The following is a 24,495-nucleotide window of genomic DNA, read 5'->3' on the forward strand; positions in this document are numbered from 1 at the left end:
AATAAAGTACCCATTGTGCCAATATGCCTTTCTAGTGAAGCAAAAACACCATCATGTACATTTTACATGAAATATTGATAAAGTTAACAAATTATATAATATTTCTAATATTTAAAGGAATGTTGTTATAAAGCCATCATACTCTGATTGGAATTAGAATAAATCTTCTAATTAAAAGCATAAAAGTCTTGTCCTTTATAGAATGGCACAATCAAAAAATGTGATTATTTGAGCCACATAATGTTGGAGAAGAATTTATTTCTTTATCATTGCTTATTTCATTAGGCTATGATACAGTTTTGATATAAACCATTAAGATAGTAAGAGATGTCAAAAATCACCTGTGTGATTAATTATAGTCAATATAAGCAATATAGTCAATATATTAAGTCAATATATTATTATTACATAATAATATGTACATAATTACACAATATATGTATAATAATATATACATAAAATATGTGTATATGTACATAATATATATATCAGTTCAGTTCACTCGCTCAGTCGTGTCCGACTCTCCGCGACCCCATGAATCACAGCACGCCAGGCCTCCCTGTCCATCACCAACTCCCGGGGTTCACTCAAACTCATGTCCACAGAGTCGGTGATGCCATCCAGCCATCTCATTCTCTGTCGTCCCCTTCTCCTCCTGCCCCCAACCTTTCCCAGCATCAGAGTCTTTTCCAGTGAGTCAACTCATCACATGAGGTGGCCAAAGTATTGCAGTTTCAGCTTTAGCATCAGTCCTTCCAATGAACACCCAGGATTGATCTCCTTTAGAATATACATATATTACATAATTATTACATATATAATACAGTTATATATGTAATTATATGATAATTACAATTATTACATATATCACCTAATATACACATATTACATAATAATATATTGACTATATTATATAATATATTAATATATTATTATAAGGGGTTTCTCTAGTAGCTCAGATGGTAAAGCATCTGCATTCAATGCAGGAGACTTGGGTTCGATCCCTGGGTTGGGAAGATCCCTGAAGAAAGAAATGGCAACCCACTCCAGTATTCTTGCCTGGAGAACCCCGTGGACAGAGGGGCCTGGGAAGCTACAGTCCATGCAGTCCTGAAGAGTTGGACATGACAGACTAACACTTCACTTTACTTCACTATATTATAAGCATATGAAAGTAACCTATGTGATTATGAAGTTTTACTGCCTATATATAGAAAAATAAATTTCATTTTAAAAATTATTGACAATAGATATATAGGGATTATCAAATGGTAGAACCCTTAAAAATTATTTCATAGAAAAAGTATACCCTTTTGCAATGTTATGGTATATGCAGCAAATAACATACTAAGCTACTTTGATCAGTAATCAAAACAGGATTTATAGTTAACCTGAAATGTAACACTGGCTCCTTCAAGTAATTCATTCCAGTGTTTATCAACAAAGCTTATTACCCAAAATTCCTAGTGAAAGAGTTCATAAATCAATGAATGTGGCCATCAATGCTGAGAGATTTCTTAAACAGGTACAAAAGGCACTCACCAAAAAGGAAAAAATTGATAAATTGGATCTAATTATAATTAAGAACTTCATCAAAGACACCACTAAAAAAGCAAAAAAAAAAAAAAAAAAAGCCACAGACTGGAAGATGTTACTGAATGCAAGTTCTCAAGTTTGTGTGCCCAGCGCACAGTGAGGCCAAACAAACCCAAAATGTCAGAGTTTGGAGCAGAGAAAGTTTTATTGCAGGGCCATGTAAGAAAAATATGTGACTCATGCTCATAACCCCCCCAGACTCCCCTGGTTTGGGGGGAAAAGCTTATATGGGCAAAACTTGGGGTTAAGGCTGCTGGGTGTGAGACTTTCTGTTGATTGGTTGGTGAGGAGGTAACAGGGTGGTGCTCCAGTAATCTGGTTCAGTTCAGTTCAGTTCAGTCGCTCAGTCGTGTCCAACTCTTTGTGACCCCATGAATCAAAAGTAATCTGGTACTCTCTCTGAAGTTGCCAACCTCCACTGGGTGGGGATTTTTTTTCGGGTAGAACTCAAAGATATTGTTACCTATACATCTTGAGGAGGCACCAGGGTCTTGCACTATAATTTTCTGATTGTTCCTCCTTTGTTTCTATATCCCCTTACTTCCCTGATTAGCAACTGTTTGAATCTGCTCTTTGGTATTCAGGAAGGTCTAGGAGACAGAAGCCCTTTTCCTGCAAATAAGAAAACAGGGGACACAGAAAGGCTTTTGTGCGCAGGAAGGCCCCACAAGGGTCCTGCTTGCTTTCAAGATATTCATAATATCTTATATCTGACAGAAGACTTTTATCCAGAATATATTTAAAAACTCTTACAAATCAATAATGAATAAACAACAATTCAGTTGTTTAAAAAAGGCAGACTTGAATAGGCACTTCATGCTCAAGACAGCCTGCTTTATCTTCCACAGAAAAGAAGGAGATTAAGGTACACGTCTTCTAGGTTGAAAAAAAAGTGAAAGTATTAATTGCTCAGTCATGTCTAACTCTTAGTGACCCCATGGACTGTAGCCTGCCAGGCTCCTCTATCCATGGGATTCTCCAGGCAAGAACACTGGAGTGAGTTGCCATTCCCTTCTCCAGGGGATCTTCCCAGTCCAGGGACTGAACCCTAGTCTCCTGCATCTCAGGCAGGTTCTTTACCATTTGAGCCACCAGGGAATCCAGGTTGAAAGATTTTGGTAAATCACATTTTTTTATTCCCTGGCATCTTATTTATACAGCACATGCTACTGGCTTTTTTTCCTTCCTTTTTAATATTAAAAAATTGTTCTGTTTTATCCTCTATTATTATTTTCCTGTACTTTTATCCAATACCTTTATTTTACCCCATTTTCTTTTCCCTTCCTATGCCAGATCTCTATCTTTTCCATCTGCATCCTGGCTTAAGTGTCTTAGAAATTGAAAGTACTAAATATCCTTCTCTTTGGGCCATTTAGAGACATCCTATGAAGGACACTGCTGGAAAATATTCAGTGGTGCTGCTGACAGCAAAGCTGCAAGATGACTAATGTGTGTGTGTTGCAACTGAAAGGTTCTCCGTGTTATTTGTCTTGTTTTTGGTTGTTGAATGTAGGTAATACACTTTATAATTCAGCAAACCCAGATTGAATGACTGCAACTAATGCTAGGTAAATTTAAACATCAACTTCTGAGGTAAGATAAGAAAAGGAAGTAAATGAAATCAGGGTATTGACTCTTAAATGTGACACCCTAGGGAGGCAGTTTGCATAGTGGTTAAGAACACAGACCAAAAATAAATAAATTTAAAAAAAAAGGAAAAAGAACACAGACCAGATTTGCCTGGATTTGAATCTAACTTCCCTTAATGACTATGTGACTCTGGGCACATTTCTTATCTTTTCTTTGCCTCAGCTTCTTCCTCTGTAAAGTTGGAAAACAGTTTGACCTCATGGGGTTGTTACAAGGATTAATTAGTTTTTTAAAAGTACTTAGAACATTGCCTGGCAATAGTAAATACCACATAAACATCATTTACTATCACTCAAAATTATAATAATGAATAGATGAAGACTCCAGAAACATTTTTAGTTTTTAGAAGTCTGAGGTGTTTTTTTTTTTATAGTGTTTCTGATTTTTAAAAGATCACCAATGGGGCTTGGATTACTCCAAGAAAAAAAAAGTGTGGCTTAATACACTGATAAATGAGTTTTTAAGAAAGAAACCATTTTGTATGACCCAGTACAAGGAGTACAGTTGACTCACAGGAGATGTCTGGCTGGCATGAAAACCATTAAAGAAAATCCTGAGCACGATGTTGACCTCAACTCGGAAACACATGCTTTACGTTATCATCCTATCACTTCTTGAGCTCCTGGCATGTGTTGCTGAAACAGACAGACTTCTTGTTTTTTTTTCAAGCAGTCATTCTCTGTTATTGCTTTTGACTTAGATAAACGACCTTCTAACTAACTATTGGGAAACCTTTTGTAGACTTTATTTGTGATGGTTATTTAAAGTGATAGCTGGGAAAGACTGTCAAAATATCTCTTAACAGTGTGCTTTTCCAAAAGAAACACCAATTTCTTTGAAAGTAATAATGAAAGGATAATAGAATCCCAGATATAAGAAGGAATAAGGTCTGTGAGCTCATGGATGGCATTCATCTGCCAAGACAGGAAAGTCTGTCGCAGGAGCTAACCGGTTTTGCTTGCTTCATACTGCTGAGTACACTTGAGTAGCTACAACGGGAGCAAAGTACACTGGGCAGTGCCCCAGCAAATGACTTTTCTTGCCAGGAAAGACTAGGGCAATTCTGCCTCTACAGTAGAGGCTGATTCACAGCTGTATAAGAGTCTGGCTTTTCACTGAAGATGTGACTACCTTGAGTGGCCTGAATGTTCATTATATATTCAGTATATGTACTACTTTTAATAGGGCTTTCCCGGTGGTTCAGCGGTACAGAATCAGCCTGCAGTACTGGAGACACAGGAGACGTGGGTTCCATGCCCTGGGCTGGGAAGATCCCCTGGAGGAGGGCATGGCTACCCACTTCAGTATTCTTGCCAGGAGAATCCCATGGACAGAGGAGCCTGGCAGACTACAGTCCACAGCATCGCAAAGAGTTGGAGATGACTGAGCACGCATGAATGCACACACTACTTTTAATAATATTTCTGAATATTCTACCTTATAACAACTAATTTTATTTTATTGTCTAAACACATGAGTTATGGCAGCTTATGGCCAATTCAGAGATTAATGAAACATACAAAAATAAAGTGCACTTCTGCCTTTTGAACTGAGAGCACATTTAAGAGGAAAGGAAGTGGCAACCCACTCCAGTGTTCTTGCCTGGAGAATCCCAGGGACAGGGGAGCCTGGTGGGCTGCTATCTATGGGGTCGCACAGAGTTAGACATGACTGAAGCGACTTAGCAGCAGCAGCAGCCTTAACTGCAAGAGTCAGAACTTCAGAATTTGAAGCAGCATGATCTGGTGGAGCAAATACAGGCTTAGGAGTCAAACTGATGGGCTTTGAATCCCACCTTGTTTATTTACTAGTCATCTGTGTCTACCCAAATTATTTAACCCCTCCAAGCCTAGTGCTTCATCTGGAAAGTAGAGGCAATATTAACTCTCAAAGGTTTCAATAATTCAATTAGATATATATGTGAAAGAGTGCCTACCTCACACACAGACAGAAAATTTTTGTCTCTGCAACATGCTTTTCAACCTCCCACTCCTTCCCAATAGAAAAAAACTAGAACACTAACACTTCTCAGAATATTGGTCAAAGTTTTCAGTAAAAGAAAATTTCATGTGTAAAATGATTACCAAGAAAATACTTCATAGGCAGTGAGGGGTTCAATCATCATCTTGATTATTAATCCTACCATAACTAAATCTCAAAGTACAAAGTGCTCAGTTGCTTCAGTCGTGTCTGACTCTTTTCGACTGTGTGGACTCTGGCCCTCCAGGCTCCTCTGTCCACGGGATTCTCCAGGCAAAAATTTACTGGAGTGGGTTGCAATGACCTTCATAAGTATTATAATGAAAACACCATTTGTATAAACATCAGAGACACAGGCCCCTGAAAAATTTCTCCATAAAGGATATTTGTACTCAGGTCCCCAAAATGTTGTGTAGAGGAACCCACTACATTGTAAGAGGGTATTCTGCGTCGGGGTTTCCAGGACTTGAAGCCAAGGGAAGCCTTCAGGAAGGAAACCTTATTTGGGAACAGAGGTTTGAGCCTGATTAATTTCAGGATAATTCTAGATAGTCATCCCACACCATCTCCAGACGCCAAGTGGGATCTGAAGATGGAAAATGGATCGGGGCGGGTGATCTACGTAAGCACGAAGATGACAGGTAATCACCAAGGGAGATTCCTGTGTGGAAACAGGAAAGAACAAGCGGTAGAAACGGAGTACTTCCCTCGGAGGCCCTGCATTCTTCCGGCTACCTCCAGGTTCCCATCACACTCATCAGAACTCCATGCCCACGAGGAGGATGAGCTTGGAAGAGGCAGGTCAAGGATCGCCCTCCCACCCTGCCCAAGGGGTCCCTCTCAGAGTGGCCTTCCTGTGCGACTGCGACCGCGCGGCACCCGAAGGTCACGACGAAAAGCTCATCTCTGTACCTAAAATGCAGCAGGACCAACGACTCGGAGCGCGGGATGTATATTCACAATGCAGTCATTAACAGCCATTAATCCTGGGCCCTGTGCGTCAGTTTAGGATTTGAGAACACTCTTCAGAAACCAGTCACGGTAAGGAGGGTGGGGGTGGGGGGCGCGTCAGAGGCTCTCGGGTGGAGGCATAGTTTTCTCAGTCCTGGGCGCGCGGGGGACAAGCTTGGGGCTCTTCTAAATCGGCTCCCGTTCCCCAGCCAGATTTGCCTCTGTCAGCTCATCTCTAAAGATAATGTTGAAGGTGGGGGGCGGCACAATTTTAAAGATACAGCACCCCAGGACCCCTGAGCGTACAGTGAAACCGGCCAAGCTCGTACATCATCAGGACACACAGCTGGGCTTTGCAAAGGAAAAAAATCCTCCTACGCGCAGGCGCGCGCCGTCCCCCCGTCGTCCGCCCGGCCGCCACGCCCTTCGCCACGCCACGCCCCCAGCCCCGCCCTCCCCGCCCCCAGCCCTAGCCCCGCCCCGCCCTAGCCCCGCCCCCGCCCCGCACGCTGGTCTTCCGTGTCTTCCGCCCAGGCGGGCTTCTCCTCTCCCTGCGCTGCGCCGTCCCCGCCTGAGGCGTCGCGGTACCCGCCTCCGCGCTGCTCACAGACACCCCCCACCCCCGCCGCACCTACTCCAGCGCTCGGGCGCGGGCGGGAGGCGGGGCGCAGGGGCCGGGGGCGGTGTCGCCTCAGCCCGGGAGCTGCAGGCGGCGGCGGCGCCGGAGGTCCCCGAGATATGGCCGCCTCGGTGTTCTGCTGCCTGCGGTGCTGCAGAGATGGCGGGACGGGCCACATCCCTCTGAAAGAGATGCCGGCCGTGCAGCTGGACACGCAGCACATGGGTAAGGGCCCTCCCTTCCCCAGACCCAACGGCCCACCCTGGGTCGGGCGCGGCGCGTCGGGGGGCAGCCGGGGGCGTCTCGAGGAGCCCCGCACGCGGCCGGGCCCCGCCGGGCTCCTGGCGTCGTCCCCTGCCCCTCGCCCTGCGACGCTGCCAAAGACGCGGGTCGGCGTCACGGATCTCCTCCGGACTCCGACCGACCGCACCTCGGCCTGGTTCTGCTCAAGCAGCCCGGTCCGCCCCTGTCTCGGGGAGATACGGGCGTGTGGACCTTCCCGTTCCCACAGGAGTCTCCTCTGGGCCGCCGCCTCCCGAGACTCGTCAGACGTCCCCGGCGAGGGGCGCGGGGGCGACTCGGTTCTCCTCCCATCCCGCCGTCGAGCTTCAGTCAGATACGCACATGTTGAGAATCCTTAGCTGTCCTCGCGCCTTCTTCTGCCCGGACAGCTTTCTATTAGCCCGTCAATTATGGGTTGTTTGCTCTCACCTCCTAAAGTCAAGACAAGGCAAGTTGCAAAAGCCTAAAGTCACAGCTTAGCTCAGGACATGTCATTTCAACAAAAACCTCCCCTTGTGCGGCTCCTCCTGAGTCATGCTTAGAGGTGGTGTAATTTCACCTGGCTGGCTTCTTCCTAGCAGGTCAGGCTATTGCAGAAATACCGTGTTGCTTCTTCCCATGTATGGTTTTTCCTTTCAGTTTCAGACGAGCCTATAGCTTCTCTAACATTCTCCTCCTCCCCTCTATAGCCTCTCGCCACCTTATTATTTGTTTCTTAGATTTGTCCCATGTACTTCCATGCTTCTGGAGTGTGGTTCTAGGAGATGACATTTCCCACTGTAACTGTTTCAGAGTACTGTCTTTTTGCCGAATTATTCTCTTCTAAATATACGTTTGCACTTTTAGTTTTTCCCATCTCTTTCTGACTAAAGGACAGTGCATTGAAATAACAAAGGGAATTCGTAAATATTTATAGCAAAACCCTCTCCTGCCCAGATTCTTTATACTCTGAAAACACTCTGCTCATTATATTTTTCTATTTTTTCACATTTATTTAGCATGTACTAAATAACAAATGTGATAATTGTTTACTACTTTGTATGTGGGTTTTTACTTTTCATTCTTAGATCTCCCAAGTGTAATATAGAACACAAATACATAAATATGTATGTAGGTGTATGTATATCTCCTTGAATTATTTCTTATTCATCATCACTTAGATGTTTAAATTCTGTGATTTCCCTCAGGAAATGTTTCCATTTCATGTATTCATTCACTCAACTGATATTTATTGAGTGACTGTCAGATGGCAGGCGTTGTTTTATATGCTAGGAACACAGTAAAGGAAAACCACACATAGTTTCTGGAGGTAATGATCAGCTTTAGTTCTTTCTGTCTCTACTGCCAAACTCCTGAATTACTACAGTCTACTCTTTAAAGTGTTTGTTTTCTCTGGTCTCTTCTCCACAGAGAGCTGGTCACTGGTACTTGTTCCACTATGTTCTTCCTTTTTCCAAAGCTGCCCCGCATCTTTCAGTAGAGTAATATCATCCCCTGATTTTCTTCCTGCGTGGAAACATTTTCTTAACCTGTCTTCCAAAAACTTCAAATTCTTCAGTCACAGAAAAAGCCTGATTTTAGAAAACAAATGATAGGAGAGGCTTATCAAGTTAGGAATAGGTTTCAAGCATGAATTGATCTTAAGTTGAAATATGAGAAGCCCACTGAGTGAATATGCATGTATTTGGATATGTGAAAGGTTAATATGATTGCCTTTTTTTTTTTAAGTCTGTGCATTTCATATGAAAATAAGTGTTGTCTCTTTCCAAGTTGTCACTTATATTGGTAATGCTACATCATCTAAAGTGATTTGGAATTCTTCTTGGGATTTTCTGTGGTGTAGTTTTTATAAATATCTTCTATTTTACCACAACCTCCATATTTAATTGTGATTTGGATTTTTAGAAATATAGAACTTCCCTGGTGACTTGAGTGGTAAAGAATCTGCCTGCAGTGTGGGAGACTGGTGTTTGATATCTGGGTCAGGAAGATCCCCTGGAGAAGGGAATGACAGCCCACTCCCAATATTCTTGCCTGGAGAATCCTATGGACAGAGGAGCCTTGTGGGCTACAGTCTGTGGGGTTACAAAGAGTTGGACCGACTGAGTGACTAATACTTTTTAGAAATGAATGTCTTCCAAGGTAGCTTCCTTGAAAGGGATGTTATTCATTTAGAAATGTCTAATGCTTTTTAAAAAATACTCTTTGGCTATGTTTATATATTTTCTGACTGTACTCAAATTTGCCTTGACTTTCTAAACAATGTTGATAATAAAACCGTATAAATCACACAGAACCAAATATAGGATATCTTTGTACTTAAAAAAGAGAAATAGAATAGGGTTGAAATAATTCCCTAATGATTCACACTCGAATGTTCTCTGAATATATCCATCTTTATGTATAAAACATTTCAGTAACTGGCAGAATGCCTTGGAGATAAGAAATGATATTGAAGTAAGAGCATAATAGCACATTCAGATTTGGTTCTTTGGGTCCAATTCAGAGTTACATGTAAGAACCATAGAGTATTGCTGGGTTTAAAAAAATACCATGTATTTTCATAATTCTTGTAATGTTTTTTCACTTAGGGTGCTTTCAGTTACAAGCAGTAAAACCTACAATTCAAAAATTGTTGAAAAATGAAGGAAATTCATCGGTTTGTGTAAATTTAAAAAGTAAAACGCAGCACTAGCTTCAGAAAAGACTCAGTGCTGCCAAGGACTGGGCTCCTTTTCTCTCTTTCCCCCATCAGCTGTTGCTTATTCCTGAAGACTGGCGCCCATGACAACTTGCAGCCTCTCCCTGTACTGTTGGCTTCCTCATTCGAATCCAGCAAGAGCATCTTTATCCCCTCACTCTCTGACTGCAGAAGCCCTGAGACTGTCTCTGACGGCAGTGGCTTAGGTCACATGACCGGTTTTTACTCAGTCACTGTGGCCAAGACGTGTGGAGTGCGCTGATTGACTGAACCCAGGTCACAGCTGTGCCCCGAAGCCAGAGACTGAGTCAGCTTCCTTGGAGCTGTTTTGATCTCCAGAGAGAAGTTCGTTGGGAAAGAGAAAACAGATGCTACATGTCCACGACAAAGTACTTAGCAGAGCATATTCAATCATTTCCGTATCAGTTATTTGTCGAGCGTCTGCTGGATGCCAAGCACTCCGTGGTCTTTGCTATTAAGGAGGAGCTGGGCCCTGGTTGCTCTCCAGCAACTGCTGGAGATCTGTGAGGCAGCTAGATGTAAATTATGTATAAAGCCACTTTCCCAGAATTTGCAGTTTAGCATTTTGTAATTAGGAAAAAAAAAGGATGCTAATGAATTTTTAATAATCATATAATAGGATCTTGTGGGCTTCCCCGGTGGCTCAGTGGGTAAAGAATCTAATTACAATGCAGGAAACCCAGGACAAGCTGGTTCAATCCCTGGGTTGGGAAGATCCCCTAGAGGTGGAAATAGCCACCCATTCCATTATTATTGGCTGGAAAATTATATGGACAGAGGAACCTAATGGGCTACGGTCCCTGGGACTGAGCATGTACATAGTACAGTACAAAGGATCTTAGTTTTACCTTCTATAAGAGTGTCTTTAATCAGCCCATTTCGAATTGTGGTAAAGTCTTGAAAATTTGGTATTTCTCATATGTATTTGTCCCAAATAATTTTTTAAGGATGAATTCAACAGTGAATTGAGAGACTTGCCTGTTAGTACATTTGTTACTATTTTCTAGTTTTATTTTACCCCCTCTGGAAAGAGGAGTTCCCTACAGTTCTCATAGCCAGATCTGCTTGGTTTGTAAACTTATTAGCAGGAAAGTTACACTGACTGATTACAGATCTTGGGACTCTGTCACATGATAGTTATGGGATATTTCTTACAGATAAGCATTTTGTTAAATTTCTTCATGTTCTCTGATATGCTTTCCTAAAATCACTGTTTGGAAAAGAATTGGTATTGGAATCACATGATCAAGAGATTATTTTTCTTACTCTCATCTATCAAATGTTATTTGAACTAAACTAAGATTTTCCATGAGAATAAAATGCATTTAATGATGTTGAAACCTTGTTTACATCTTTTCAACGTGATTAACAGCAGCTATCTTACAGATATTTTTAAGATCCTAAAATTGGCATTTTTCCATGTCAGCTATTTCAAGAACATAGATGTATGTTCCTTTCCATGGTTCATTACTCTTCAGTGTTTACTTGACCAATCCACTTGCATAAGGCCTTGTACATACATTCATTCAGCTTTTACCAGGTTGTTTTGTTTGGATTGAACTGAAAATTGTACTAATTTCCCAACTTCTTTTAAGTGTTTATGCCTTTATTTAAATCAAGAGATTTATGAAGTCATCAAATTGATTCACTGGCTAAAATGGAAGAAAGTCTACTTCAGGGAGTTGCCTGGTGGCCTAGTGGTTAGGATTGTGGGCTTTCACTGAGGTAGACCCAGGGTTCAGGGACTGAGATCCCACAAGCCGCACAGCACAGCCAAAAACAAAAAGAAAGTCTACTTCTGCCTTAAAAGTGTTTAAAATATTCAGTATGTATATTAAAAAAATTCAGTATAATTCAAAATTACTGTTTATATGAAACTGTCTAATTAAACAAAATTTCTAGCCAAAAATTAATGTTAAATATTTAAATGTTCTCCCAGAAAAAAGTGAATTAAATATTTTAAATAATTTATCATTATTTCGTATTTCGAAGTATATATAGTTTCCCTATTTTTTGGAGACTAAGAGTTAAAAGTGAAATAGAAATTAACCTTGAGGGACTTCCTTAGTAGTCCAGGGGTTAGGAGCCCACCCTGCAATGCAGGGGACACAGGTTCCATCCCTGTTGAGGGAACTAAGATCCCACATGCTGTGGAGCAACTAAGCCCGTGGGCTGCAACTAGAGAGTCTGTGGGCTGCAGTGAAAGATCCCACGTGACTCAATGAAGATCCGTTGTGCCACAGCCAAGACTCAACACAGCCAAATAAGTAAACAATAAATCAGTAAATATTTTTTAAAAATTAATCTTGATTGTTGGGTAAGAGAATACAAAACTTTACACAGTGTCTGTATTTTATGTTTAGGAACTGACGTTGTCATTGTAAAAAATGGAAGACGAATATGTGGAACGGGAGGTTGTTTAGCCAGTGCACCTTTACATCAAAACAAAAGCTACTTCGAATTCAAAATCCAATCCACAGGTTGGTATAATGGTACTTGACTGTTAATACTCTGAATGTGAGGAGGAATCTTCAATATATGGAAAAGATTAATGAGGTAATTTAAAAAACCACTGAACTCTTACTTAAAGACCTTTTTCACTAACATCTTCTTGTGAGATCCTGGTTTCATTAGGTAATTTAGTTATATTAGGTTCAGTTTTCTCATCTGTAAAATGGATTACAGGAGCCGCCCTTCCCGCTTTATAGGAGCTGTATGTATGAAAGTGTTTTAACAACAGGATGTGCTGGTTCCGTTTAACACACAGACATTGTTACTAATATGGTTAATGATTAGCAGGAGCTAGGTGAACCATTTCATTTGGTCAAGTGTGTAAGGTGTAGACTCTTTCTGTTTTATCTTAGGATAAAATTAATCTTATGATCCTGAGTTTTTCTCTTAACTCTTGTTAAGATTCCCTGATTCAGTGTCTTCTGAAGCGATTGGCAGATTTAGAATTTTGGTAGAAGTCTAAAGTCTCTTTAAAATGTTTTGAATATGTACACCTGAAACTAACACAATACTGTAAATCAACTATGCTTCAATTAAAAATTAAAACAATTTTTTAAATTATGAAGTTTCTTGACTTGTATGGCAGTTCTGCATGAGTATTATAATAGTTATTATTAGTTAACTTGTGGCAGTTTTGAATATGGGGGAATTTTTTTTAGGCTTTATTAGAAAGAAACTTGTAGTAAAATATGGCATGAGTAATATAGGCACAGAACAGGGAAACTAGAGTGGAGTATATTAATTCTGCTCTTACATTAAAGACATAAAATATCCCTCTGGGGCTTGTTTTTTAAATTGTTTTAAATACTGATTTTCATTAAGTGTGTAAAATAAATATAAATCTGTCCTCCATTCCATTCTTTTGTAAGTTAACTCACTGGCTGCAAAATGTCTCTGGTTACCTTAATTTTCTCAAGTGTAACATACCTTTTCTCAAGATTAGTGAATATTTCCTTGAGCCTTAAATGTAATACAGATTTTTTTTGTGGATTTTCTCTAAAGGATGCTATCCTCAAAGATATTTCTAGAATAAGTGTATTGTTGGAGTTTGTAGCATTGATCCCTCAATGGAAGCTTCAGGCAGTGTGCCAAAGGGTGTCACAGTGCACAGTTCTTTAGGGGGAAGGGGACTTTGTAACCCTGTCTAGAACTGTTGTCACATGAAATTAGTATTATCCCCTACTGTCACTGTTGTCTCACCTCGGAGGATAAATTATACAATCAAATTGTTTAGGAAACCAAGACAGTGAAGTCCAGACATGCAGCTCTCTGATGGCCTGACTCAATCTGGGAAAATTGATTGACAACATGGTCTTCAAGCATTTTTTAGAATTTCCCCTGATTTTGATAAAAACTGAGAAGGAAACAGTTTGAGATATAATCAGGAGCCCTACGTATTCTGTTAGACTGATAAAGAAGAGGGCTGGTCTCTTCCACATACACCAAAAGGTTTTAAGTCAACCTCATGGACTTAAGGTATTGGATAAGAAAATGATTTTACATTTTATCATTAATTTTCTCCTCTCCATAGTATTGATCAGGTCATACATTATTGGTCACATATTACAGATGCAAAAACTAAAGAAGTAATTTCCTGCTTCTCAGAGGTGGTGCTTGAAATAGAACCCCAGGCTATAATTCAATGTGTGGCTTTTTAGTAATATTCTTGGGGAATAATAATAATAGTAATGACAACAGCTAGCATCTTTAAAAATACTTCCTCTGTGCTTTACTTATCTATTAAAAAAAAATACAGTGTTCCAATTGTTTTACTTGGATGATCTTGCTGTATCTTCTGATAAGTTTAAGAGGCGAGTACTGTTAGGCTTCATAGTTGACAGGTGAGGAAACAGAGAGAGGTTATGTAACTTGCCCAAGATGAAATAGCACACGCAGAATTTAAACCAGGCAGGACAACTCCAGGGCCCACTCTTATCTCTCAGGCTGTACTACATCTGCAGAGATGTAGTACATCATTTGCAAACTACTTTAAAAAAAATTTTTTTTAAGATTAACAAACAATAAATTAGTGATAATATGCCACTTTCTTTATAAACAATTTACACTCTCTTTTAAAACAACTCCTTTCATATTTGTATTCTTCAGATTTGGGGAGCATTTAAATTATTATATTTTTTAGGAATCTGGGGTATTGGCGTTGCAACTCAGAAAGTTAACTTGAATCAGATACCCCTTGGCCGAGATGTCCACAGTCTGGTGATGAGAAATGATGGAGCCCTATACCACAATAACGAGGAGAAAAACAGGCTGCCGGCAAACAGCCTTCCACAGGAGGGAGATGTGGTGGTGAGTTTCCTTGTGGACTTGTTTTCCACTGTGAATTATTCAATTTGAACTGCTTTTAGTATTTCTAGTTTTGCCTGGGAGTTTGTGGTCCAAATTCCAGAGCACCAGGATTGGATCTAATGAGGTAGTTCATTTTCCAAAGAGAGTTCTTGATGTAGATGCTGCTGTCATATTACTTAACTGCCTTCTTTCTAGAGCTGCACTGGCCAGGAAAATCACCATGAACCCTTATTTCTATTTAGGAGAGTTTATGACTGGTTGGCTGCTAGTTAACATCTCCTGCCACTCTCACATAAAAGAAACTTTGGCCCATAATTTTAAAAGAACACTGACCCTTCGGTTAGAAAAGATTAGGTATTTTTGCAGCTGGCGATCTCTTAGAGAAAATTTTGACATTTATTACTTGGTTTGTTACGAACTTCTGTTAAAGAATTACAGCATTTTTATCAGGAGTGTTGGTCCTTGTTAAACTTAACCTGGTTAAACTTCCTTCACTTTCAGAACTCTTTCAAGAACTGATTCAAAATCCTAAGGCTTGATTGTGGAAAAGTGTTTTTTTGGAAAGCAGGGGATAGAAGGAGTTACATATTATGAAGTCTTCTCAGTTTTTATTCCTAACTAGGTATATTCAAGTCTTTGCCAAAGCCAACCTGTTGAAAATATAATCCAGAGATCCCTTTCTGTCTTTTTCAGATACTTCTCACAGTGTTTTCCAAAAACCTTATACGTTGAATTTAGGCCATTAGCTGTTGAGAACAGAGTTCTTGGGTCTCCTTTAGCAAGAGTGTCCTTATATACAGAGTCTTGGGTTCCTGGCACTTGTACCAAGTTGAAAGGAATCTAAAGAATGAGAATTTCTAATAATTAGATAACAGACAAGGTAAATCCAGGTTAATGAATTAAAGAAGTATACACTATTTGGGAGAAGGTGAAAAATGACGAGGAAATGAAAGCTTTTGACTATGGTCTGATCTTCTCTTCAGTTTAAAAAAAATTGTGAAGAACAGTTTTTAAATAGGTAAATTATTGAAAGTGTTTTTTTCCCCAAATTAAGAAAACAAGGAAACCAAAGGCATAAACCATTTTTAAAACCTGCTTTTCCTCATTCTTCCTTTTAAATAGTTGATTCTGTGTTTATAGATCATTGCCAGATGCCCATAATGTGGAACACCCTATTCAGGGGGTTATTTCATGAAAGGAAATCTTGAAGTCAAGTTGATGCTGTCAACCTGCTTATACTAAAAAATGAAATTCAAACATAAAGGATAATCAGGGAAACTCCTTGGTGGTTAGGACTCCGTGCTTCCACTGCAGAGGGCACGGGTTCCATCCTTGGTCAGGGAACTAAGATCCCATGTACCGCGTGATGAGACCAAAAAAAGAAGAAGAAAGGATAATCAGTAACAGAAATTTTTCTTCGTTGATGTACTGAGCTTGTACTGTGTGTTATTCTTTCCTTCCTATCTCATTCCTTAAGATGACTGGTACTTCATATTGACAGATTTAAGAATGTCATTTTTAGTCTGTCAGCATTATTAAATTAGACTTTGAGTTTTTGTGCCCATTCTGATAAAAGGAGAGCTCAAAAAAGATGAAATATGAGCAGAATCCTGAAAAAGCATTATCCCACACTAAGAGCTGTATCTCCCTAGTCAAACACTTGCAAGCAAATTTCACCAAATTGCTGACAATAGCGTAGGAAAACTGGAATGAATTATAAGACAGTAAAAACATTCTCATATGTGCAGAATTTCAGTCATATACCATTCTCTGAGGAAAAATCACAAAAAATAAGCTTTCAACATCCAACCAAATGGTTATGTAATAACCGTACAGAGTCAGCAGGCCCTACTGCAGCACCAAGGAGGCACACCTGAAACAGCTTATGCTTATTTTTTCCTTTTGTATATAGTTCTGAAAAGTGCAGATTACATTTTAAAATTGCAGTTTTCAGTTTAATTTCAGAGAAGGTGAAAAAGGTCGTACTATTATTACCATTTTACGGACCAGAAGTTAAGTAATTTCTTATTCAGAGTGATCCCAGGATTACAGTCTAATTTCAGAGTCTGTTCACCAAACCTGCAAATAATTATTGATAAACACTTAGAACACATCAGGTTTTTAGTATCATTATGAGAGAATCAAACCTAGTATCTAGAACGGATAAAAGGGCAGATTAAGGGAATTTCCTGGCAGCCCAGTGGTTAGGACTCCGTGCTTCCACTGCAGGGGGTGCTGGTTTAGCCCTGATCAGAGAACTGAGGTCCTGCGGTATGGTGTCTCACAAACTCCCTCACGTCTCTCTTTGGTATTTTTGTTGTCTAGTTGCTAAGTTGTGTCTGACTCTTTGCGACCCAATGGACTGTAGCCTGCCAGGCTCTTCTGTCCATGGGATTTTCCAGGCAAGAATGCTGGAGCAGGTTGCAATCTCCTTCTCCAGGGGATCTTTGATACTGGGTATTGGGTATTGTCCCCTGGAGAAGGGAAAGGCTACCCACTCCAGTATTCTGGCCTGGAGAATTCCATGGACTGTATAGTCCATGAACTCACTCACTCACTCATTGGGTATTGATGCTCGAGGGTGGGGTTGAGAACTTGCAATAGGTTATGTTGCCACCAGGTGGGGAAGGTGCCCAGATCATAACCTGTTAGTCTGAACTGGTGGATTTCCAGTAATACTGTAAAGAGGGTTACATGCTGCTTTTTATGTAATCATGTTTTTAAAATGAAAACAGATTTATTTCTTCACTAAAAAGCAAATCCTGGCAATCACTTTATTATTATATTTAAATACATAAACTTAAATAAAGCAAAAGCAGTTTTGTTTATCTTTCTCAGTCTTTAGTCTAACCCTGGCTTTGCTAAGATTTGAAGAGCATCTTTTATAGCACTTAACATGTTGACTTCTCTAGGCCTTTGCTGTCTTAACTGGAAAGTGAAGGATTTAAGACTAGGTCATCTGTAAGGTTTTTTTCTACCTATAAAAGCTTTTAGGTTTATATAATTTATCCACAGTCAGGAATCCTTCAAGTGGTTGCTTCTTGATCTATGATGATTTTTCTATTGAAAGGTCTCTGCTGTCATTCTTCAAAGGAAAGCTCTCCGTCTTCAGCTAGTAAATACTGTACAGAGTTTTAAAGAGAGTTTTAAAAGTGTAAAAGTCCTTACAAGCTTTGAATTGTGTGGCAGTTAAGAATAAGTTCTCCAAAGCTATACTGCATCAGTTTAAATTCCAGCTCTGTCACTTCCTAACCGTGCAACCTTAAATAAGTTATTTAACCTCTCCGTGCTTTAGCTGCCTCATCTGTAAAATGGAGATAATAAAAATACCTAGGATTAAATGAGTAAATATGAAGTGTCTAGTGTTTGGTACATAATACAGGTTGTTTTCCAGAATGTCAATAATAATAATTTTAATTTTATACCATTAATAATATACAGAGTGATATATTTTTATTTTGCTGTCTTTTAAAAGTCTTTTGAGCTGCTGTTTTTCTGTTTTCCACTTGATACTAATTACCAGTTATATGCAGTTGTAAATAGCCACCTTACCTTAGTAATGCATTTCATGTATTTGAAACCAAGGTAAAGAGATAGAGAAATACATTATTGTCTGATCTCGGAAGCTAAGCAGGGTCGGGCCTGGTGAGTACTTGGATGGGAGAAATACATTATTTCTTTTTGAAAATAAATTGTATAAAGGCAGTTCACAACTGAAAACAGTGATAGGTAATAATCCCTAATGGTGAAAACTTCACTGTTTTCCCCCTTTGTTATCTAATTCTATATAAAGCAGTGTTTTCTATATGAGTACAAAAGGTCTCTCTATTTACAGTATATAGTACTTATATCATCTTAATATTCAAAATATAAAACCCAGATTATCTGAATAAAATACTAGGATTTAGTTTTACCCCTTGAATGTGAACTCAAGGGATTTTACCTTTCCCCTCCCCCGACATAATCACCACCACTATTTTTTTTTAGCTCAATTCAAATAGAAAAAAATCTGTTATGATCTTTTGCTTAGTTTTTTGTTTCCATGTTCCCCAGTTAGTGCTTTCTGACTGTTCAGGTTTTTATGGAGCATATATATTTTCCCTCTTTTTAATATTTACTTTACTTTCTAGGGTATTACATATGACCATGTAGAATTAAATGTATATTTGAATGGAAAAAACATGCATTGTCCAGCATCAGGTATACGAGGGACAGTGTATCCAGTTGTTTATGGTAAGTGAAAATATTTCTAAATATTATTAAATGTTAACTTTTGCTTGGCATTTTCATTAACTTTGTAACTCATTCAGAAGGCTTTACAAATTAATAAGAACCTTTGTATATGGAGTATACTCAGTAGGTTATCACAATCCCTCTTTGCAGGACTAAGGAAAGTTTTTATTTCCTTTGTATTTAAAAAATAAACTTGCTAAATACAATGATTATTCTTAAATATGCAATAGCCCTATTCCGTTTTAGATCATATAGTCTTCTATTCCATAAAGTTTTAAAAACTTTACGGAATTTACAAAAAGGTATTCTTGCCAGTTGTTAGAAAGGGTTAGATGAACAGAAAATGTAATTGTAAAGAATATTTTGAAAGTAGGGATGGGAATTCCATGTAGATTGAACATTGGTTACCTTTACAAAATCACCTAAATGTTAAAACTCTTCTGAGAAAAATTAAGACTTAGAATGGTTTCGTATTGTTTGGTTTGCTTTTGATAGCCGTGTATGTATAAGTATAGTTTCTGTACAAGTATATCTCCAAGAACTGGGTTACTTAGAGATGACTGTACCCCTCAGTTACTTTTATTTTATTACAGAAAATTCCAAATGTGTAGAAGTAACCAGAATAGAACAATGAACCCTCATGTACCTGTTACTTAAGTTCAGACAGTTGTCAGCTAATAGCCAGACAGGTTTCATCTCCTCCCTACAGTCCTCTGTTCTTTACCTCCCCTCCTTATATTGTTTTGAGGAAAATGCCAGACATTTTACCATTTTATTCTAAAATAGTTGACTCACTGGAAAAGACTCTGATGCTGGGAAGGATTGGGGGCGGGAGGAGAAGGGGATGACAGAGAATGAGATGGCTGGATGGCATCACCAACTCTATGGACATGAGTTTGAGTGACTCCGGGAGTTGGTGATGGACAGGGAGGCCTGGCTTGCTGTGATTCATGGGGTCGCAGAGTCGGACACGACTGAGCGACTGAACTGAACTGAAAAAATAAGGTGTCTCTCTTTATAGGAAACATACATAAGTACAGTGCCTTTATCACTCTCTTCTTCATTTTTTATGTTATCAACTTGAAATCAACAAGTGTATGATTTTTCTGCCTGTGGTATTAGTGGATCGCAAAACATTTTCTCATTTAATTACTTTAAATAATTAAGGATTTGAGCCATAGCAAAAACTAATTTTAACTTTTTTATAGTAACTTACCAGAAAAGTAACAGACTTTGTTCAGGATGGCAGAAAAGTATACAGTAGCCAATATAAATATTTAATAATTTGATATAACAACCAAAGCCTGTGCTTTACTTTAAAGTTTTAATTTATCTTCTTTTTCCCTAAATACTACTTTTCAGTGCTTCTACCTTCTTTGTCTTTGCATATCTTTGCATGAAAGGTGTATTTTAAAACTTGATATAAGTTAGTTTGCTTGCAGTATTTGGTAACCCTAAAAGTAATGTCTTTATTTATTTAAATAAATGGAAATGTAGCTTAATATTTGAAATCGTTTAGTCTGAGAAATGAAATAAATATCAGTAAAATTTTAGACTGCGTTACACAAATGAAGATAGCAAATGAGATTTTTATTCTAAATTGTTACTTTGATTTGTCATTATTTTTAATGCAGTGAAGTTTATGTAGTAATATATTTTATAAATTGAAATTGATAAATCAGTCCAATTAAATCAAATATTTGAATAGCCAGATACTATCAAAGATAAAAATAAAATTCAAATTGCCTTACCTTTGCCTTCTTTTCTCCCCAATCCTAATTCTTCCCAGTTGTTCATACTGTCAGTCCTTATATTCAACCTGTGGAGAGACAAAACTGAGTAACAGTGAAGAAAAGTGTTGTTCACAGTTAGGACTTCCAGCTGCATCTAAGTTCTCTGTGTTTTTTACATCTCTACACCTTCCATATTTTCGTCATTCTTGAATTTCCTATTCATTCTCTGTAGATCCATCTTCCACTTTATAGAGAAACACTCCATCATGGTGAACTCCAGCTTCCCTCCCCCACCCCCTAAAGGTTTTCTCTTCCAATCTTGTCTCCTTCCTACCCCATCTTAGAGGAACTGGTGCCCTTCATGTTCAAAAAACTCAGTCTAGATATCAAACTTCCCAATTCTGGGACTTTATTGTCGGTTATTTCATCTGTATCTCATGTCATCAACCTCGTTCTTCAATGCCTGTAAACATTCTAAATCATTCTTATTCCAAAATACCCTCCCTTAAACTTGGACACCTCACCAGGCCTGGGTTTACCCTTCTCTATATGACTGCATTTCCTATAAAATAGCTTTCGTCTCTGTTTGTATTATATCTTCAACTACTGTGGCTGCATTTACCACCACTTCACTGAAACCACCTCTGTTAAAAATCACTAGTGATTTCATGGATGTCACTTCCAGTGCTTAACTTTTTTCCTGCATTGATAATGAAATATAAACTAGTAATGTGCATTAAACATATATATGCAACTTAACAAATAGCTGTAAAGTGAAACCCACATCATCACTATAGTCAAGATAATGAACATATTCTTCACCCCTAAGTTTCCTCCTGCCCCCTTGCCATGCATTCTGCTCACCTCTCCCCACCCCACCCCCCCTTGTAGCCACGATCTGCTTTCTGTCACTATAGATTATCTTATGTTTTTAGAGTACTGTATAAATAAAATCATACAATTTGTATTTTTTTAATCTGGCTTCTTTTACTCAGTGTAATTAAGACTCATCCATGTTGTAACATGTATCAAGAATTCATTCATTTTTATTACCAAGTAGTATAGTTCATTGTGTGGATATATCACAATTGATTTTTCCCTTCACCTGTTGTTGGATATTTAGGTTGTTTCCAGTTTTTGGCCATTACAAATAAAGCTGCTGTGTACATTCATGTATAAGTCTTTATGTGGATATATGCATTCATTTCTCTTGGATAAATACTGTTAAAAAAAAAAAACCAGAAAAACATGGAGCAGCTGAATAAGGTCTGCGGGCTGATTAACAGCATTGCATCAGTGTTAGTTTCCTGGTTTGGACATTGTACTGTAGTTGTGCGAGATGTTACCACTGGGGGAAGCTGGATGAAGATTACCCAGGACTTTCTGTATTGCTTTTGCTACTTTTTGTGAATCTATCCTTTTTTAATAAAATATTTTTTAAAGAGTAATTTATCTTAATGTGTAAAATTGAGAAAATACAGGTAGGTAAATAAGGAAAAATTCAAATTACCTGTATTTACATCATCTATAAATAATCATAATAATATTTTGATGTATTTCCGTTCAGTGTTCTTGACAGATTTGATTCTTCACTGTGTGGCTGTTTTTACCCAATAGGATCATGTTTTGTAACCTGGATAGCAGATGTGTTTCTTCTTCTTGCATGTTAATTTCATGGCATTATGGAAACAGTTTATAAGTATGTACTCATTCAATTTAAGGTGTTTGCTTCTAATTTATTTTCTTTCTTTTTCTGTCTCTAGTTGATGACAGTGCAATTTTGGATTGCCAGTTCAGTGAATTTTATCATACTCCTCCACCTGGTTTTGAAAAGATATTATTTGAACAGCAGATCTTCTGAATGTATTTGTTTTTGAAACTTGTATTTCTGCACTGTTAAAAGTGTTTACCATTTAATAAAGCTTTATCTGACATATAGATGAAAATATATTCTTAAAAATATGCTTGTTAATATTGTCTAAGGAACCAGTGTATACACTATACCACCCTGAAGTTGTGATTTAAAATACTTAGGTTTTGTGATATGAAATCAGCATTTGGGGTGGTTTATTTAACTCTTATTTAAATAAATATAACTGTGGGTTTAATTAACAGTATTAAATGGAAATATGTATATAGATATTTAAAAGGGAGTCTTTCTTAATGTAAAATATTTGTATTGATAGAGACAGAGTTGTGGGGTTTTTGGTCATTCTGATGTTTAGACTTCATTAACTGTTTAAAGTCTGCAGTCCAATAATTTTGTGTCTCAGTGTCTTTTTTATATAGAGTATAACAGAGTGACAAATTTATATTATTGGCAACTTCCGTTTTGGCAATTTATTTACTGTAAAATGTACCACTTTAAAAATGTTAATTGCTTGTTTGGTTTGTATGCCATTTTTTTTTAAATTTTCCTTGTGAAAGGAGATAAATGTGGAGCATTTTGTTGAAGACCATCATGCTGTGTTACTTCAACACCTGAGTGAGTGGTGGTTGACTGGCGGCATAGTGTATGCAGCAGACATTCAGAATAGTATGTTGCCTTCCGTTTAAATGGAAATGAGATTATCCTTTAAGGATTTAAATTTAAATGATAATAAAATAATAGTAATTAAGGACTATTCAGTACTATATTAAATACATGTTCTTCCTGTTTTGTTTAATTATACTGTAAATTCACTTTGCTCTTGATTATTTCAGAAGTTTAGAAATAAGTGAGTCCTCTCCATGACCCTGACTGAGCCTTTGCTTAGTTTTCAGAAAGAATTGCTATCCTTTAAATAATACCCTACAAAGCTGAACAAATCACTGTCCATATCTTGGGGACAGTCTCCTTTCCAGATAGGCCAGGCTAAGGATGCATGCATTTCACTCATTTATCAACATGGAGCAGTATGTTGTACCAGAAAAACATGGCTTAAGAATCAAAGGAGATCTGAATTGTAGTTTTGCCACCTGATCCCATTATCTCTTCAGGCAATTTCCTCAGTTTCTCTGGATGCAGGTTCCCCATTTATAAAAGGGATAGTCACACCTTATTGGTAAGATTCTATAACTGATTAATATTACATATGCAAAACACCCTCATCATTATCCACACATAATGAATGCAGCGTCTTTGTTGACTGCGCTCAGTGGTTTTCATATTGCGGCCCTTAGACCAGCAGCATCAGCCTTACTTGACAACTTGTTGGACGTGGACACTCAGGCCCCACCCCAAACCCATGGAATCAGAAACTGCTGGGGACGCACCCAGGAATCTGTTGGAACAAACCCTTGAGGTGATTCTGATCCACGCTAAAGATTGAGAACCACTGCTCAGGAAAGAATTCTTTGAGAATGATTGCCTACTATAAATTTTCTAAGGATTTAAGATTATTGTCAACACATAGATAAGAGAGTCCTGCACAATATTTATTTATTGTTTATTTGATAGCTAGAAATATAACAATTTTTAAAACATAGATTTGAGTAACATATTTACATAAATCCCAGATATAACTCTGTAGATACAAAGAATTGAACTAACTTTATTATTTATGTATTTTTGCCTTTCTGACCTTGTAATTTTAATTAGTAAAGAACATGGTAATTTCAGAAGGAGATTTAATATAACTAGTGCTCGCGTTCTTTATAATGCAGGTAACTTTATAAGGTAGGTGACTACCTCCAAATTATTTTTTTAAGAGCTAACCTTTTTTTTTTTAATAATCATGTTCTTTTCTCAAGACTATCTTTGCTACCTCTAATCATAGTGAATAGGTACAGAATTGGTATATGAGTTATGTCCATGACAACAGTTTGATGAAATCTAGGTGTGCTTTTAAACTCTAGCTATCTAATTTCTCCTAGGAAAATTACCTATAACCTCAGTCTTACCTTGAGAAAAACATCAGATTCATAAAGGG

The 24,495-nt window shown here is 38.2% G+C and overlaps 1 protein-coding gene across 1 annotated transcript; it reads left to right on the forward strand.

Annotated features, from left to right (window-relative positions):
• The first annotated feature begins 6,683 nt into the window (after positions 1-6,683).
• SPRYD7 (SPRY domain containing 7) lies at positions 6,684-24,492 on the forward strand. The gene is made up of 5 exons (XM_055426153.2): positions 6,684-7,021; positions 12,164-12,280; positions 14,452-14,618; positions 18,749-18,851; positions 22,348-24,492. The coding sequence occupies exons 1-5, from the start codon at positions 6,916-6,918 to the stop codon at positions 22,443-22,445; spliced, it is 591 nt and encodes a 196-aa protein (XP_055282128.1). The 5' UTR covers positions 6,684-6,915; the 3' UTR covers positions 22,446-24,492.
• The last annotated feature ends 3 nt before the right edge of the window (positions 24,493-24,495 follow it).

The sequence above is a fragment of the Moschus berezovskii genome, chromosome 13 (assembly GCF_049115385.1).
Source record: "Moschus berezovskii isolate FMDL1 chromosome 13, NW_MosBer_1.0, whole genome shotgun sequence".
Lineage (NCBI taxonomy): Eukaryota > Metazoa > Chordata > Mammalia > Artiodactyla > Moschidae > Moschus > Moschus berezovskii.